This window comes from Protomyctophum bolini (assembly GCF_963924005.1).
Source record: "Protomyctophum bolini genome assembly, chromosome: 7".
In the NCBI taxonomy this organism is placed as follows: domain Eukaryota; kingdom Metazoa; phylum Chordata; class Actinopteri; order Myctophiformes; family Myctophidae; genus Protomyctophum; species Protomyctophum bolini.
In genome coordinates, this window is record NC_137868.1 from 40,740,237 (window position 1) to 40,756,763 (window position 16,527).

The 16,527-nt window shown below is 43.6% G+C and overlaps 3 protein-coding genes across 3 annotated transcripts; all 3 read left to right on the forward strand.

The window, feature by feature from the left end:
- Positions 1–1,212: 1,212 nt before the first annotated feature.
- Positions 1,213–3,387, forward strand: LOC308318385 (tubulin alpha chain-like; the record flags this gene model as incomplete). Its single annotated transcript, XM_080767918.1, has 3 exons — positions 1,213–1,441; positions 1,706–1,854; positions 1,946–3,387. 3 exons carry the CDS (start codon positions 1,213–1,215, stop codon positions 2,918–2,920), a joined length of 1,353 nt encoding a protein of 450 aa, XP_080624044.1. The 3' UTR covers positions 2,921–3,387.
- Positions 3,388–6,866: 3,479 nt separating this feature from the next.
- Positions 6,867–9,590, forward strand: LOC308318797 (tubulin alpha chain-like; the record flags this gene model as incomplete). The annotated part of the gene is made up of 3 exons (XM_080768427.1): positions 6,867–7,095; positions 7,903–8,051; positions 8,149–9,590. The coding sequence occupies 3 exons, from the start codon at positions 6,867–6,869 to the stop codon at positions 9,121–9,123; spliced, it is 1,353 nt and encodes a 450-aa protein (XP_080624553.1). The 3' UTR covers positions 9,124–9,590.
- A 2,565-nt stretch (positions 9,591–12,155) lies between these two features.
- On the forward strand, positions 12,156–14,594 carry LOC308319141 (tubulin alpha chain-like; the record flags this gene model as incomplete). The annotated part of the gene is made up of 3 exons (XM_080769006.1): positions 12,156–12,384; positions 13,199–13,347; positions 13,447–14,594. The coding sequence occupies 3 exons, from the start codon at positions 12,156–12,158 to the stop codon at positions 14,419–14,421; spliced, it is 1,353 nt and encodes a 450-aa protein (XP_080625132.1). The 3' UTR covers positions 14,422–14,594.
- Positions 14,595–16,527: the final 1,933 nt, after the last annotated feature.

Sequence of the window (16,527 nt, forward strand, 5' to 3'; positions counted from 1 at the left end):
CCATCTCTCATCCCTCATCCCTCATCTTCCCCCCCCGGCCCCCCCCCCATCCCTCCATCCCTGTGTGTTAAATGTTAGTATGTTACACAAGTGACGTTTTAACAGTTTATGAAGATATTACGTTTTGCTAGGTCTGTATATTAAATACAATGCTATTATAGAGGATGAAATAATTATCAAAAAGTTTGGTTTGGTTTTTGGAGGAAAATGTATCTTGAGAATATGGAACAATTATTGTAAATGTCTTTCCCGCGGCGCCTTCCGATCTGCTATGATGTGCCGCCAGTTTAATTGACATACTCCATTGTACCACAGTACACCGTCGTACAGTGGAGTGTAAATTGGGCGTATAAACTTGTCCTGAAGGCCAAGTAGGCTCTACAAAAGAGCCTTGATATTTTAGACAAAAGAGCCCATTCCCCGAATGATTCCCCGCCTAGTACGAAATGGTACTCACTTCCGGTCTCATTTGGGCGCGGTCACCACCTCACGTGAGCGTCATAGTTACAGGATTGCATGGTCCGTCCGCGGTGTTTCTAGATATCGCGAGAATGTGCTGCTGACTCACGCCCGACCTACTTTTGCAAACTGTGTATCCTTAGGCTATTTCATTTGCGGTGCCCCCCTAGGGGTATAAAAGTGAAATCCCTTTTGTCTCTGCAACGCTCCTCAGTATGCCATTCAAATTTGGGGTTGATGATTTGGGGCTTTTTTTTTGTTAAATAGGATTCCTCCCCCAAAAATTGGAAGCCATTATTGCCAGTCAGTATGCAAAATAAATACATAATACAGTTTATGTGATGACATTTGCTCGTGTACTACTGGGATGTACATGAGAAAATGTACAGAGTTGAGCAGGAGTCATTAATCCAAGGAGAGAACAAAATATATGAGGGCGTGGTTATGTAGCTTGATACCACCACCACAAAGGACTGATCCAAGTCCCTCAGTCTTGTGCCAAGGAGGGACGATGAGTGTGGCTGAAGGTGCTCTTCATCGGCTACTGTAATAAAAAGGGACAAAATGGCAATAGCAGCCTCGTTCTGGAAGTGTTTGACCTAGACTGTATAAGAAAGAGGACTTTTGAGGATGCTTCTCATCTATAACAGCATTGTTTTTGCTAATACTTTATCACTTTTCCTAAAACCTTTCTCCTAATACTTTCTATCACACAATTCAGAATTGTCATTTTTGTTTCATTTACCTCTTCCTATGCAGCGTGAATGTATTTCTATGCATGTCGGCCAAGCCGGAGTCCAGATGGGCAATGCCTGCTGGGAGCTGTACTGTCTGGAGCATGGCATACAGCCTGACGGCCAGATGCCCAGTGACAAGACTGTTGGTGGAGGAGACGACTCCTTCAACACCTTCTTCAGCGAGACTGGAGGAGGAAAGCACGTCCCCAGGGCCATCTTTGTCGACCTGGAACCCACTGTCATTGGTCAGTAGCCCTAATGAATATTAACCATTTATCGAAATAATAAATTATCATTAATATCTTGCAGCTACTACCTGAGCCCACAATTCCCAGATGTGAACCTTTTTAATTACTTCTAGTAAGATGTCGTTTTTAAAAAATATTATTATTGTTTGGGACAGAATTAAATGACCCAAACAACTTTAAACTAAACTGTTTAAAATGTTCCTAGAAGAAAAATAAAGGAGTAATGATTGTCAACTGTTTCCTTGAAACCTTCATTCACAGATGAGGTACGTACTGGAACATACCGCCAGCTGTTCCACCCTGAGCAGATGATCACCGGCAAGGAGGATGCAGCCAACAATTATGCCCGCGGACACTACACAATTGGCAAGGAGATCATTGACCTGGTCCTGGACAGAACTCGCAAGCTGGTGAGCGCCCTGATGATGTGGTTGTTCTTGGCTAACTGTGTACCTTGTGTATGTTTAACTCACTTAAGACAATTGTGTGTTTTTCTTTCAGGCTGACCAGTGCACTGGCCTCCAGGGATTTCTCATCTTTCATAGCTTTGGTGGTGGTACCGGGTCTGGTTTCACTTCCCTGCTGATGGAGAGGCTCTCTGTCGATTATGGAAAGAAGTCCAAACTTGAGTTTGCCGTCTACCCAGCTCCCCAGGTGTCCACTGCTGTAGTGGAGCCCTACAACTCCATCTTAACCACCCACACCACCCTGGAGCACTCCGACTGTGCCTTCATGGTGGACAATGAGGCCATCTACGACATCTGCCGCAGGAATCTGGACATTGAGAGGCCAAGCTACACCAATCTCAACAGGCTAATTGGCCAGATTGTGTCTTCGATCACTGCCTCCCTGCGCTTTGACGGAGCCCTGAATGTAGACCTCACAGAGTTCCAGACCAACTTGGTGCCGTACCCTCGTATCCACTTCCCCCTGGCCACCTACGCACCAGTCATTTCTGCAGAGAAGGCCTATCATGAGCAGATATCGGTTGCTGACATCACCAATGCCTGCTTTGAGCCGGCCAATCAGTTGGTGAAGTGTGATCCTCGTCATGGTAAATACATGGCCTGCTGTCTGTTGTACCGTGGAGATGTGGTGCCCAAAGACGTCAACTCTGCTATCGCAACAATCAAGACCAAACGCAGCATCCAGTTTGTGGACTGGTGCCCCACTGGCTTCAAGGTTGGCATCAACTACCAGCCTCCCACAGTGGTTCCTGGTGGAGACCTGGCCAAGGTCCAGAGGGCAGTGTGCATGCTGAGTAACACTACAGCCATCGCTGAGGCCTGGGCTCGTCTCGACCACAAGTTTGACCTGATGTATGCCAAGAGGGCCTTCGTCCACTGGTACGTTGGTGAGGGCATGGAGGAGGGAGAGTTCTCTGAGGCCAGAGAGGACATGGCCGCCCTGGAGAAGGATTACGAAGAGGTGGGCACTGACAGTGTTGGAGAGGAGGATGAAGGAGAAGAGTACTAGAAGGCCATGCTTGATACATTATTTCCAGTTAGCTGTTTGCATTAACATGACATCAAATTACTTACTGCTATGTTTTTCATGTTCGTTGGATATTTATAATAATTCTGAATACTAGAAGGAAATTATGTCAGTGGCACTGAGGGGCATTGCTTTGGCCAAAATGTTACTTTGATTGTCAGTTTAACTGTTACGACATGAGAGCCTGTGTTACACTTAAGCGCGAAATGCCACAGCAACTGAAATGTTCACATTCCAAAATATTGTCAGTTTGATTTTTCTTATTATTTATCCTTAGTTACTTTTTGAAGTTGTATTCAGCCAGGGATGCTTGCCAATACATGCAAGCTCTTTGTCAGAAAAATGTTGCACTTTCACACAGGAGTTGCTCAGTACATTCTTATTTCAAATTGAAAAATAAAACTCAATGTACTAACAGGTGGAAACAATAAAGTTGTATCAAGCTTGTAGTACTGTGCACTATTTTGCCACAAAAGATCAAACCTTACATAATGCAACAGTGTATGTTCAATTCAAAAAGTTGTTGAATGCAATGTCTGGAAAATGAAAATCATACCGTATGTGTGTTTATGTTTACTTCAATACCGATTTTAGGAGACAGAGGCACTGGCACAGACTGTTGGGAGCCATGTTTCTCTGAACTGATGGCTGCTTGTAAATTTACAGTCAGCAAGTTATCTTACTGAATATGAGAATCAATATAGGTCTACTGTATCTGGATCAATGTGCTGAGTTATCCTTAAAATGGAATCAGGCGCTCATTCAACATTTGTTTTTACACGCTGAATGAGAGCCACCGGAGACCGGACTCTAGGCTAACGATGTACAACCATAGTATGCCAAGTTAAACAAAAGTCAGTAACCGTAACAACTTTGTTGTGGAGCCTGATCAGGTGAATGTCACATGAGCGGTCATGTTGCTCTAGTGTGCTGAGGACGGATTTATGTTACTCATCTAGCTCAGGGAATGGGAGGGGTTCTCCAAAATAGTCTCCAGTTTTGCTCTCTCAACCCCTCTGCAACCACCTCCAGATTATTCAATTCAACTCCATCAACAGCTATAATTCCTCGCATGCTTGATTGGTTGGCATCCCTTGTGTTGGATGTTATCGTTACCCACAACACACCACGGCAAAGAATAGGACACTTAACTATTACAGATTGCCTTGTGCAGCCCTGCTGGAAACCATGGAAACCGCGACCTACCACCACAAATAAATGATAAACTCCTCCTAAACAATCTTCATCTGATGCAGAATAGACAACGCTCCAACTGATGTTCACAAGGGCTCTTTATTTACCCCCCACCGTGAAAAACTATAAATGAAACCACACAAACAACAACTTTTAACAATGATTTATAAACACCATGGATGTATATGACATGTCATTTTTGACAGTCACGCTGTATTTATTTTTTCCATATTAATGAAATCCACATGTCACACATACACGATACAATGCAATATGACTACAAACTAAATATCAGGTAACACAATTGCATTACAGACACCACCCGTTGCCATGGTTACCATCAGGTAACACAATTGCATGATGGTAACCATGGCAACGGATGGTGTCTGTTTCCTGTTTCTGCACAAGGAGGGCGAGTGTATTTCCAAACTGTTTTTATACCCAGCACCCTAATCAAGGGAACTTGATTCAGCTGGAGGGGCACTTCCTGACGAGGGAACCTCCAGAGGGCACTTCAATTCAAGGGACTGCAGCAGACTGTCACACAAGTTGAATACCTGAGCATCTGGGAAGCACTTTTTTCTCTGTCCCTTTCCTGTGTACACTGTACAGGGCCCTCAGTACAGGCCCTCAGTGTTTTCAGTCAAGTTTATTGTTCATGAGCATTCCTAAGACTGAACTATTACTTATTTGAGATGGACAGCATACATTAATGAACATGGCAGGCAGCCTACAGTTGGGGAATACAGTATAAATACATATTAGGAGTTAGCCAGAATACTGACAAGTAACAAAACAATAAGATATCACAGAAAGTAAGACAAAATACAAGGTCAAACAAAACTATACAAAACAAGTACATTCGTGTCCACCACCTGACCCTGACCTCAAATGGGATGTCGTTGACGTTACACCACCAACCGTACCACCCCATGAAGCGTTCTACCCATAAGGTTGTTTTCCACCAGGGGCAGGGAGTCAGGGACCAGGGCTCTGATGCAGCTGAGAATAGTCAGACTCATCAGAGGATTTATCTGTTGCTGCTATATGACACATTCATTTCACCCTCCCCAGGGACGAATAAAGGTTTATTTCTTGCCATCTACTATGCAAGGTTGCCAAATTACTAGATAGTAATAAAGTTATTACAAAATAATAAGAAAAACAACAGTTTAAAACTATGATGCTGCGGTACTTATTCTAAACGTAAAGCATTGGATTATCCCCAATTCCCCGACTCGGTGTCAACTGGTTACAACGTTTTATACGTTAAATTAAATAGCCATAGAGACAGAGTAGATGGCTCTGGCCGTGCGCAGAGGCTATTTTTTACGCGCGGTACCGTTGTGCGACGAAGTATGAATCGGGCTTTGTGCACACTGCTGCCACCTATTGTTTGGAGTGTAATAAATAATTCCCGACATCATGGAACTACGCAGTTAGTATTCCGTACCAACCAATGGCTGATGAGTACACGTGATCACCGCAGCCAATCGTGAAGAGAGACTTTTGAAACCAAACGTCTGTACTGGAGAAAGGCAAGTCATTAGTCATACCGCTGAAGTTACTCAACATAACAGGGTGCGTTTCAGCATATCGGTGTAATACCAAACAGCACAAAATGGTGAGTAAAATCGCAGTCTTTCTTTCTCAGCTGTCTATTAGGGCTTAAAAAGAAATCTATTCTAAATTAAAATGCTTTTTGTCACAAACTGACTACGATCTGACACTTTTTGAATAGTTTATGAAGACGTACGTTACGCTGCTTTTAATTAAGGCTATCGGTTTATTTGAAATACGATGTTATACCTGACAAGTTGTGTGTTTGTGGTCGAATTGAATGTATCAGATATGGAACGATTGTGTTTAAGAAATTATTGTTTTAAATGCTAAAATTAATTCCCCTCCCCCCGGGCGCGAGAATGTTCTACGACTCTACGTCGACACCCTCAGGCTTTTCTTGTCTGAAATGACGAGTTGAGGTCCCGCTTCTTATGCCGGGCCTAACGGTGCAGGCCAATATGGCCATGGCAGCAATACCGATTTTTACCTTTTTTCCGTACATCATACACACAAAAGAGGCCACTCTGACCCCCCCTACGCTATGGATAACTAGAAACAAAGCGTTTAAATCGTCTCTTCTCCTTCATCGCAAGTACCATACATTATTTATCACTCTTCTTTGTTGTATTTTAAATACCACCCGGAAGTCTCCACACAAAACTAAACAAGCTATTTAAACGCTCGTTTCAACACGTCGCTTAAATGTTCTTTTCCGATAAAAAAATGCTAACACGCGAGAGCAGAGAGGACTACCTTTCATTTTGGAAAACTAGGTGCGGTAAAGGGTAGAAATCGGTATAGGAGCCAGGCTCGTTCAGGATCAGGAAGTGTATGCCAGCCCCTCCCCCCCGACCTAGATAGTGCAAGAGCAGTTATGACTCGTTTTACTTTAGTCTGGGTCTGATATAACAGCATCGTAATGATCGTATGTACTGAACTTCATAGATCTAGTTCGTCATGTGCCATTGCCCGCATTCTCCCGGGCCCAGGACCCGCAGCATCTCGACTGTAGTAAAAATAAAAAAGTACACTCCTCATCCATACATTCGTGTGTGTGTGTGTGTGTGTCAACTCAAGTATGCTACAAATGTCAATGTCATGGAGCTCCAGCCTCCACTCCACTAGTGTGTTAGTACCCCTTTCTAGTCTTAATTTGGGTTAATTTCTTCCTATGCAGCGTGAGTGTATTTCTATCCATGTGGGCCAATGCGGAGTCCAGATGGGCAATGCCTGCTGGGAGCTGTACTGTCTGGAGCATGGCATACAGCCTGACGGCCAGATGCCCAGTGACAAAACTAGGGGTGGTGGAGACGACTCCTTCAACACCTTCTTCAGCGAGACTGGAGGAGGAAAGCATGTCCCCAGAGCCATCTTTGTTGACCTAGAACCCACCGTCATTGGTCAGTATCCTTAATGGACCATCATCAATCCCTTGCTACTCAATCCCCAAATTGAGATTAAAATTCATAAATGCCTCTAGTAAGGTTTATTTTTTAAGGGGCACTAGCCCCTCCTATATCCAGCTTTTAATGTATGTACGTATGTTCACAAATTTTGTCCTACACAAACATTTTCATTGACAATGGAGAATTTTACGTCATAGTGTCTGAGAAAATCAGCATAGTGTCTATTTGTATTCTACACAAACATTAAATTCCTATTGACGTCAGTGTCTAAGCAAAAGAAAAAACGATTTATAAGAGCGCCCCTCACTTCACACTGGTGTGATTTGTTTTTTGAGGCTATATACAGGTTTAATGTTTGTTTTTAGTTCAATGTTTGTTTTAAAAACACCATTGACAATGTAGAGAGGTTTAATGTTTGTTTTTAGTTCAATGTTTGTTTTAAAAACGCCATTGACAATGAAGAGAGGTTTAATATTTGTTTTAGTTCAATGTTTGTTTTAAAAATGTCATTGACAATAAAGGGCAAATTTACATCATCTTGTCCCTAACACAAACATAAAATGCCATTAACAATAAAGATCATTTAATGTCTGTTTTGACACCGTTTGTTTTACATCATCATTACATCACCTAATCATAGCAACATGAGTTAGACTTTAATATATTATCGCCCCTCACTTCACACAGGTGTAATTTTTTTAATTGTTATTGACAGTTTTGTTGGGGCCAAAATGATATAAGGAATGGCAAACGACTATAAACTATTTCCTTACTTTTTAAATCCTCTATTCACAATCACAGATGAGGTGCGTACAGGAACGTACCGCCAGCTGTTCCATCCTGAGCAGATGATCACAGGAAAGGAGGATGCTGCGAACAACTATGCCCGTGGACACTACACCATCGGCAAGGAGGTCATTGACCTGGTTCTGGACAGAACTCGAAAGCTGGTGAGAGTACTGATCATGTTTTATTAACTGAACTGCTTAGCTTGTGTAGCTAACTTAAGCTTTAAAACTGACTAAAGACACATATTTGTTTTTTCAGGCTGACCAGTGCACTGGCCTCCAAGGGTTTCTCATCTTCCATAGCTTTGGTGGTGGCACCGGCTCTGGTTTCACTTCCCTGCTGATGGAGAGGCTCTCTGTCGATTATGGAAAGAAGTCCAAACTTGAGTTTGCCGTCTACCCAGCTCCCCAGGTGTCCACTGCTGTAGTGGAGCCCTACAACTCCATCTTAACCACCCACACCACCCTGGAGCACTCCGACTGTGCCTTCATGGTGGACAATGAGGCCATCTACGACATCTGCCGCAGGAATCTGGACATTGAGAGGCCAAGCTACACCAACCTCAACAGGCTAATTGGCCAGATTGTGTCTTCGATCACTGCCTCCCTGCGCTTTGACGGAGCCCTGAATGTAGACCTCACAGAGTTCCAGACCAACTTGGTGCCGTACCCTCGTATCCACTTCCCCCTGGCCACCTACGCACCAGTCATTTCTGCAGAGAAGGCCTATCATGAGCAGATATCGGTTGCTGACATCACCAATGCCTGCTTTGAGCCGGCCAATCAGTTGGTGAAGTGTGATCCTCGTCATGGTAAATACATGGCCTGCTGTCTGTTGTACCGTGGAGATGTGGTGCCCAAAGACGTCAACTCTGCTATCGCAACAATCAAGACCAAACGCAGCATCCAGTTTGTGGACTGGTGCCCCACTGGCTTCAAGGTTGGCATCAACTACCAGCCTCCCACAGTGGTTCCTGGTGGAGACCTGGCCAAGGTCCAGAGGGCAGTGTGCATGCTGAGCAACACCACAGCCATCGCTGAGGCCTGGGCTCGTCTCGACCACAAGTTTGACCTGATGTATGCCAAGAGGGCCTTCGTCCACTGGTACGTTGGTGAGGGCATGGAGGAGGGAGAGTTCTCTGAGGCCAGAGAGGACATGGCCGCCCTGGAGAAGGATTACGAAGAGGTGGGCACTGACAGTGTTGGAGAGGAGGATGAAGGAGAAGAGTACTAGAAGGCCATGCTTGATACATTATTTCCAGTTAGCTGTTTGCATTAACATGACATCAAATTACTTACTGCTATGTTTTTCATGTTCGTTGGATATTTATAATAATTCTGAATACTAGAAGGAAATTTAGTCGGTGGCACTGAGGGGCATTGCTTTGGCCAAAATGTTACTTTGATTGTCTGTTTAACTGTTAAGACATGAGAGCCTGTGTTACACTTAAGAGCGATATGCCACAGCAACTGAAATGTTCACATTCCAAAATATTGTCTGTTTGAGTTTTCTTATTATTTATCCTTAGTTACTTTTTGAAGTTGTATTCAGCCAGGGATGCTTGCCAATACATGCAAGCTCTTTGTCAGAAAAATGTTGCACTTTCACACAGGAGTTGCTCAGTACATTCTTATTTCAAATTGAAAAATAAAACTCAATGTACTAACAGGTGGAAACAATAAAGTTGTATCAAGCTTGAATGTGTAGTACTGTGCATTATTTTGCCACAAAAGATCAAACCTTACATAATGCAACAGTGTATGTTCAATTCAATGCAATGTCTGGAAAATGAAAATCATACCGTATGTGTGTCTTTATTTACTATATGTATAATGAAAATCTCCTTAAATTATGTGTACTTCAATACCGATTTTAGGAGACAGAAGAGGCACTGGCACAGGCTCTGTTGGGAGACATGTTTCTCTGAACTGATGACTGGTTGTACATTTACAGTCAGCCAGTTATCTTAGTGAATATGAGAATCAATATAGGTCTGGATCAATGTGCTGAGTTATCCTTAAAATGCCTCAAATTTCAGTCCTGGAATCAGGCCCTCATTTGAGAGCCACAAGTCAGTAACCGTGCAGCCATGCATTAAAGTTCTCATAATAGTGGTTCCAACTTTGTTGTGGAGCCTGCCTGATCAGGTGAATGTCACATGAGCTGTAGCTGTCATGTTGCTCCTTAGTGTGCTGAGGATGGATTTATGGCCCTCAGTGTTTTCAGTCAAGTTTATTGTTCATGAGCATTCCCAAGACTGAACTATTACTTTATTTTAGATGGACAGTATACATTAATGAACATGGCAGGCAGCCTACAGTTGGGGAATACAGTATAAATACATATTAGGAGTTATAGCCAGAATACTGACAAGTAACAAAACAATAACATAACACAGAAAGTAAGGCAAAATATAAGGTAAAAACTATACAAAACGAGTACATTAGTGTCCACCACCTGACCCTGACCTCAAATGGGATGTCATTGACGTTATACCACCAACCAGTAACCACCACACCATTTTGCTTTCTACCCATAAGGTTGTTTTCCACCAGGGGCAGGGAGTCAGGGACCAGGGCTCTGATGCAGCTGGGGATTTATCTGTTGCTGCTTGCTATATGACACATTCATTTCACCCTCCCCAGGGATGAATAAAGGTTTATTTCTTGCCATCTATATGCAAGGTTGCCAAATTAGATAGTAGGCCTAATACAGTTATTACAAAATAATAAGAAAAACAAGAGTTTAAAGCTATGATGCTGCGGTACTTATTCTAAACGTAAAGCATTAGATTATCCCCAATTCCCCGTCTCGGTGTCAACTGGTTACAACAACGTTGTATAAATTAAATTAGTAGCTAAATAGCTAAATGTACTCACCAACCAATGGCTGATGAGTACACGTGATCACCGCAGCCAATCGTGAAGAGAGACTTTTGAAATCAAACTGTAACGTCTGTACTGGAGATAGTCAAGTCATACCGCTGAAGTTACTCAACATAACAGGGTGCGTTTCAGCATATCGGTGTAATAACAGAACAGCACAAAATGGTGAGTAAAATCGCAGTCTTTCTTTCTCAGCTGTCTTTTAGGGCTTACAAAGAAATGTATCGTTTTGGGATTGTGATCTATTCTAAACTAAAATGCTTTTTGTCTCAAACTAACTACGATCTGACACTTTTTGAATCGTTTATGAAGACGTATACGTTATGCTGCTTTTAATTAAGGCTATCTGTTTATATGAAATACGATGTTATAGAAGACCTGACAAGTTGTGTGTTTGTGTTCGAATTTAATGTATCAGATATGGAACGATTGTGTTTAAGAACTTGTTGTTTTAAATGCTAAAGTTAATTTAAATTACCCTCCCCCCTCCGCCAAAAAAACAGTTATGTTTCCCATTCCCGCCTTATGAGCTGTCATAATTTATATTGCTTATCATACTCGAGCGCGAGAATGTTCTACGTCGACACCCTCAGGCTTTTCTTGTCTGAAATGACGAGACAAAATGGTTTGAGTTGAGGTCCCGCTTCTTATGCCAGCCTAGCGGACCAGAGCTAATGCCGGCCTAACGGTGGCCAATCTGGCCATGGCAGCAGTACCGATTTTTACCTTTTTTCCGTACATCATACACACAAAAGAGGCCACTCTGACCCCCGTTTAATCGTCTCTTCTCCTTCGTCGCAAGTACCATACATTATTTATCACTAGTCCTCTTCGTTGTATTTTAAATACCACCCGGAAGTCTCCACATAAAACTAAACAAGCGATTTAAACGCTCGTTTCAACCCGTCGCTTAAATGTTATTTTCCGATAAAATTGCTAACACGTGAGAGCAGAGAGGACTACCTTTCATTTTGGGAAACGAGGTGCGGTAAAAGGTAAAAATCGATATAGGAGCCAGGCTGGTTCAGGATCAGGAAGTGTATGCCAGCCCCCCCCCCCCCCGACCTAGATAGTGCAAGAGCAGTTATGACTCGTTTTACTTTAGTCTGGTTCTGATAGCATCGTAATGATCGTATGTACTGAACTTCATAGCTCTAGTTCGTCATGTGACTTTTTCTGCCATTGCCCGCAGCGTGTCGACTGTAGTAAAAATAAAAAAGTACACTCCTCATCCTACATTCGTGTGTGTGTGTGTGTGTGTGTGTGTGTCAACTCAAGTATGCTACAAATGTCAATGTCATGGAGCTCCAGCCTCCACTCCACTAGTGTGTTAGACTGTTAGTACCGCTTTCTAGTCTTAATTTGGGTTAATTTCTTCCTATGCAGCGTGAGTGTATTTCTATACATGTGGGCCAATGCGGAGTCCAAATGGGCAATGCCTGCTGGGAGCTGTACTGTCTGGAGCATGGCATACAGCCTGACGGCCAGATGCCCAGTGACAAAACTAGGGGTGGTGGAGACGACTCCTTCAACACCTTCTTCAGCGAGACTGGAGGAGGAAAGCATGTCCCCAGAGCCATCTTTGTTGACCTAGAACCCACCGTCATTGGTCAGTATCCTTATTAAATGGACCATCATCAATCCCTTGCTACTCAATCCCCAAAATCCCCAAATTGAGATTAACATTCATAAATGCCTCTAGTAAGGTTTATTTTTGAGGGGCACTAGCCCCTCCTATATCCAGCTTTTAATGTATGTTCACAAACTTTGTCCTACACAAACATTTTCATTGACAATGGAGAATTTTACATCATAGTGTCTGAGAAAATCGGCATAGTCTATTTTTGTCCTACACAAACATTAAATTCCCATTGACAATAAATGGAGAATTTTACGTCATAGTGTCTGAGAAAATCGGCATAGTGTCTATTTGTGTCCTACACAAACATTAAATTCCTATTGACGTCAGTGTCTAAGCAAAATAGCATAGTATGTACGATTTATAAGAGCGCCCCTTGTTTTTTGAGGCTATATACAGGTTTAATGTTTGTTTTTAGTTCAATGTTTGTTTTAAAAACGCCATTGACAATGAAGAGAGGTTTAATTTTTTTTTAGTTCAATGTTTCTTTTAAAAATGCCATTGACAATGAAGGGCAAATTTACATCATCTTGTCCCTAACACAAACATTAAATGCCATTAACAATAAAGATAATTTAATGTTTGTTTTGACACCGTTTGTTTTACATCATCATTACATCACCTAATCATAGCAACATGAGTTAGACTTTAATATATTATCGCCCCTCACTTCACACAGGTGTAATATTTTTAATTATTATTGACAGTATTGTTGGGGCCAAAATTATAGCAAACAACTATAAACTATTTCCTTACTTTTTAAATCCTCCATTCACAATCACAGATGAGGTGCGTAAAGGAACGTACCGCCAGCTGTTCCATCCTGAGCAGATGATCACAGGAAAGGAGGATGCTGCGAACAACTATGCCCGTGGACACTACACCGTCGGCAAGGAGGTCATTGACCTGGTTCTGGACAGAACTCGAAAGCTGGTGAGAGTACTGATCATGTTTTATTAACTGAACTGCTTAGCTTGTGTAGCTAACTTAAGCTTTAAAACTGACTAAAGACACACATATTTGTTTTTTCAGGCTGACCAGTGCACTGGCCTCCAAGGGTTTCTCATCTTCCATAGCTTTGGTGGTGGCACCGGCTCTGGTTTCACTTCCCTGCTGATGGAGAGGCTCTCTGTCGATTATGGAAAGAAGTCCAAACTTGAGTTTGCCGTCTACCCAGCTCCCCAGGTGTCCACTGCTGTAGTGGAGCCCTACAACTCCATCTTAACCACCCACACCACCCTGGAGCACTCCGACTGTGCCTTCATGGTGGACAATGAGGCCATCTACGACATCTGCCGCAGGAATCTGGACATTGAGAGGCCAAGCTACACCAACCTCAACAGGCTAATTGGCCAGATTGTGTCTTCAATCACCGCCTCTCTGCGCTTTGACGGAGCCCTGAATGTAGACCTGACAGAGTTCCAGACCAACTTGGTGCCGTACCCTCGTATCCACTTCCCCCTGGCCACCTACGCACCAGTAATTTCCGCCGAAAAGGCCTATCATGAGCAGCTGTCAGTTGCAGACATCACCAATGCCTGCTTTGAGCCGGCCAATCAATTGGTGAAGTGTGATCCTCGTCATGGTAAATACATGGCCTGTTGTCTGCTCTACCGTGGAGATGTGGTGCCCAAAGACGTCAACTCTGCTATCGCAACAATCAAGACCAAACGTAGCATCCAGTTTGTTGACTGGTGCCCCACTGGCTTCAAGGTTGGCATCAACTACCAGCCTCCCACAGTGGTTCCTGGTGGAGACCTGGCCAAGGTCCAGAGGGCAGTGTGCATGCTGAGCAACACCACAGCCATCGCTGAGGCCTGGGCTCGTCTCGACCACAAGTTCGACCTGATGTATGCCAAGAGGGCTTTTGTCCACTGGTACGTTGGTGAGGGCATGGAGGAAGGAGAGTTCTCCGAGGCCAGAGAGGACATGGCCGCCCTGGAGAAAGATTACGAAGAGGTGGGCACTGACAGTGTTAACGAGGAGGATGAAGGAGAAGAGTACTAGAATGCTACTCTGTGCTGGGATCTCTTTTGTTCATTTTTCCTTATCTGTTTCTTGTTTGTTCTGTTATATATGTTTGTTATTCATCTGAAAGTTGAGAGAGGTTTATTTGTTTTCTCCTTTTCTCTGCACATTCCTATCCACCTATTGATTGAAAATAAACGGTGAAATGAAAACATATTTGCGTCGTTTTGTTTTAAAGCTGAAGCTGATAAATTGGCATTAAAGATTCCGTTTGTAAATGTGTTTATGCTAAATGCATTGCATAGTAGAGATTATAAGTGCCCTCAGGCTTCTGATTAACAGTTACAGAGCTTGCACTTTGTTAAATACCCTATTGTGAGCACTCTTGCTGCTACAGTACCGCCAATGACTAGATTCAGTAATCAGTATATTCAGATAGTGGTCAGAGGGTGAAAACTGAAGACCACCCGCCACTTCAGAATAAATGTAAATATTCAGATCAAAGCTTAGTTAAGCTGAAAGGGCAATAAGGGCTCAATTCAACTTGACTCGATGTGTATTTGTTGCCTACTATATACAGCTATTGTCCCCACACGTCTCACTATTTGCCATTGACAATGAAAGGAGAAATTAGTTAAAATGTCTGCCAAATTTGATGTAAATTTAACCAACCAATCACATAAATTCAAGTTCATGAGATGTATGAGGATGTACAGTATATAATGTTAAGAGCGCCCCTCACTTCACATGGGTGTGTTTTTAAAATCTACACTATAGCTTAATATAGGAGAGGCTAGTAATGCTCTAATCATACATCACATTCCGTGCTCAGCCAATCAAATCATCGCTATGGGGTACCAGTGATCACCTCACGCCATCGAGTGGATGGAGATATCTAGAGCACGGTGAGGGGGACCTGCACTACTATGGCCAGCTGGCAACCCTCAATGACTCCATGCATGTACAGAAATATGGAGCCTCTCGCTACGTCGTGTTGCACGACAGACGAGATTATCCTACTGTACCGCCTGCACGACAACCTGACTGGTTGTCTGGCTCTGGTGAGTGAGCTCCAAAAGCAGCAACCACAGGCTGGGGGGTTCCTATTTCGGATGGACTTGTTTCCGACCGCATTAAAGCCCTCCCCGCCCTCCCCAGTGGGAAGGGGAGCCAGGAATAAATATTCTGCAGCACATCTATAGAAGAAACGAGTTGTGCCAGCCACAAGGATTGTGGAAGAAACCTCAGTGTACTGCCCGGTAAAACAGTTCAGGAATTCTCATGTCGTCCCTGCAGATATGGCTCGAGTAATGCACGTCCTGAGTTTTGTGCGAACCTGCGTCGACCCGGCATGCAAAGAGCAGCCGCATGTTGACACCAGGCTGTGGCATTTTATTGAAAAGCTGATCGCCAGTGTGAACACGGCTCTTGGGAGAGTAGGGATTTTGAGGACAAAAGCGTTGAGAGCATGATGGAGCATGAACTGCACAGACTGGAACGTATACGAACGTGTGGGTCATGACCGAAAGAATAAGGTCGCGGATACAAGCGGCCAAAATGAGTTCTCTGACGGGTGGCTGGCATCTCCCTTAGAGATGGGGTGAGTCACGCGAGAGAGACTCGGAGTAGAGTCGCTGCTTCTTCGCCTGGAAAGGAGCCCACTTAGGTGGTTCGGGCATCTGGTTAGGATGCCTCTCGAGCGTCTGCACTTCCCCTATAAGCCAATAATATGTTTCATTATTGGATTAAATTACATTAAAGAAAGACGGATTTTTACGTTCTGGCACAGGCGGGGGTGGAGAATAAAACGGAATTCCACGTTCTTGGCATACATTCGGCTAGGGTACCCAGTAATCTTGGTCTCCATACTGCCAGCCGGGGCAAGGGGAAAGGAACTGTTTGGAATAACGTGTTCCTTCCACACGCCACACGTCCAACCGGGGAAACAGCCCCCAGCCCCCCTGTTGAAAAGAAGCAACCTGCTCACTCCTTGTGCATTGAAGGAAGCATGAGGTCATAATCTGTTGCTCTCCCCAGGTTGGCAGAGGGAGTGTAGCGCCCAGGATCACATTAGACAACGGTTTACAAACATTGTGGAATAAAATGTGAAAAAGTAAGTTATAGTATAATTATGTAGAGTACAGT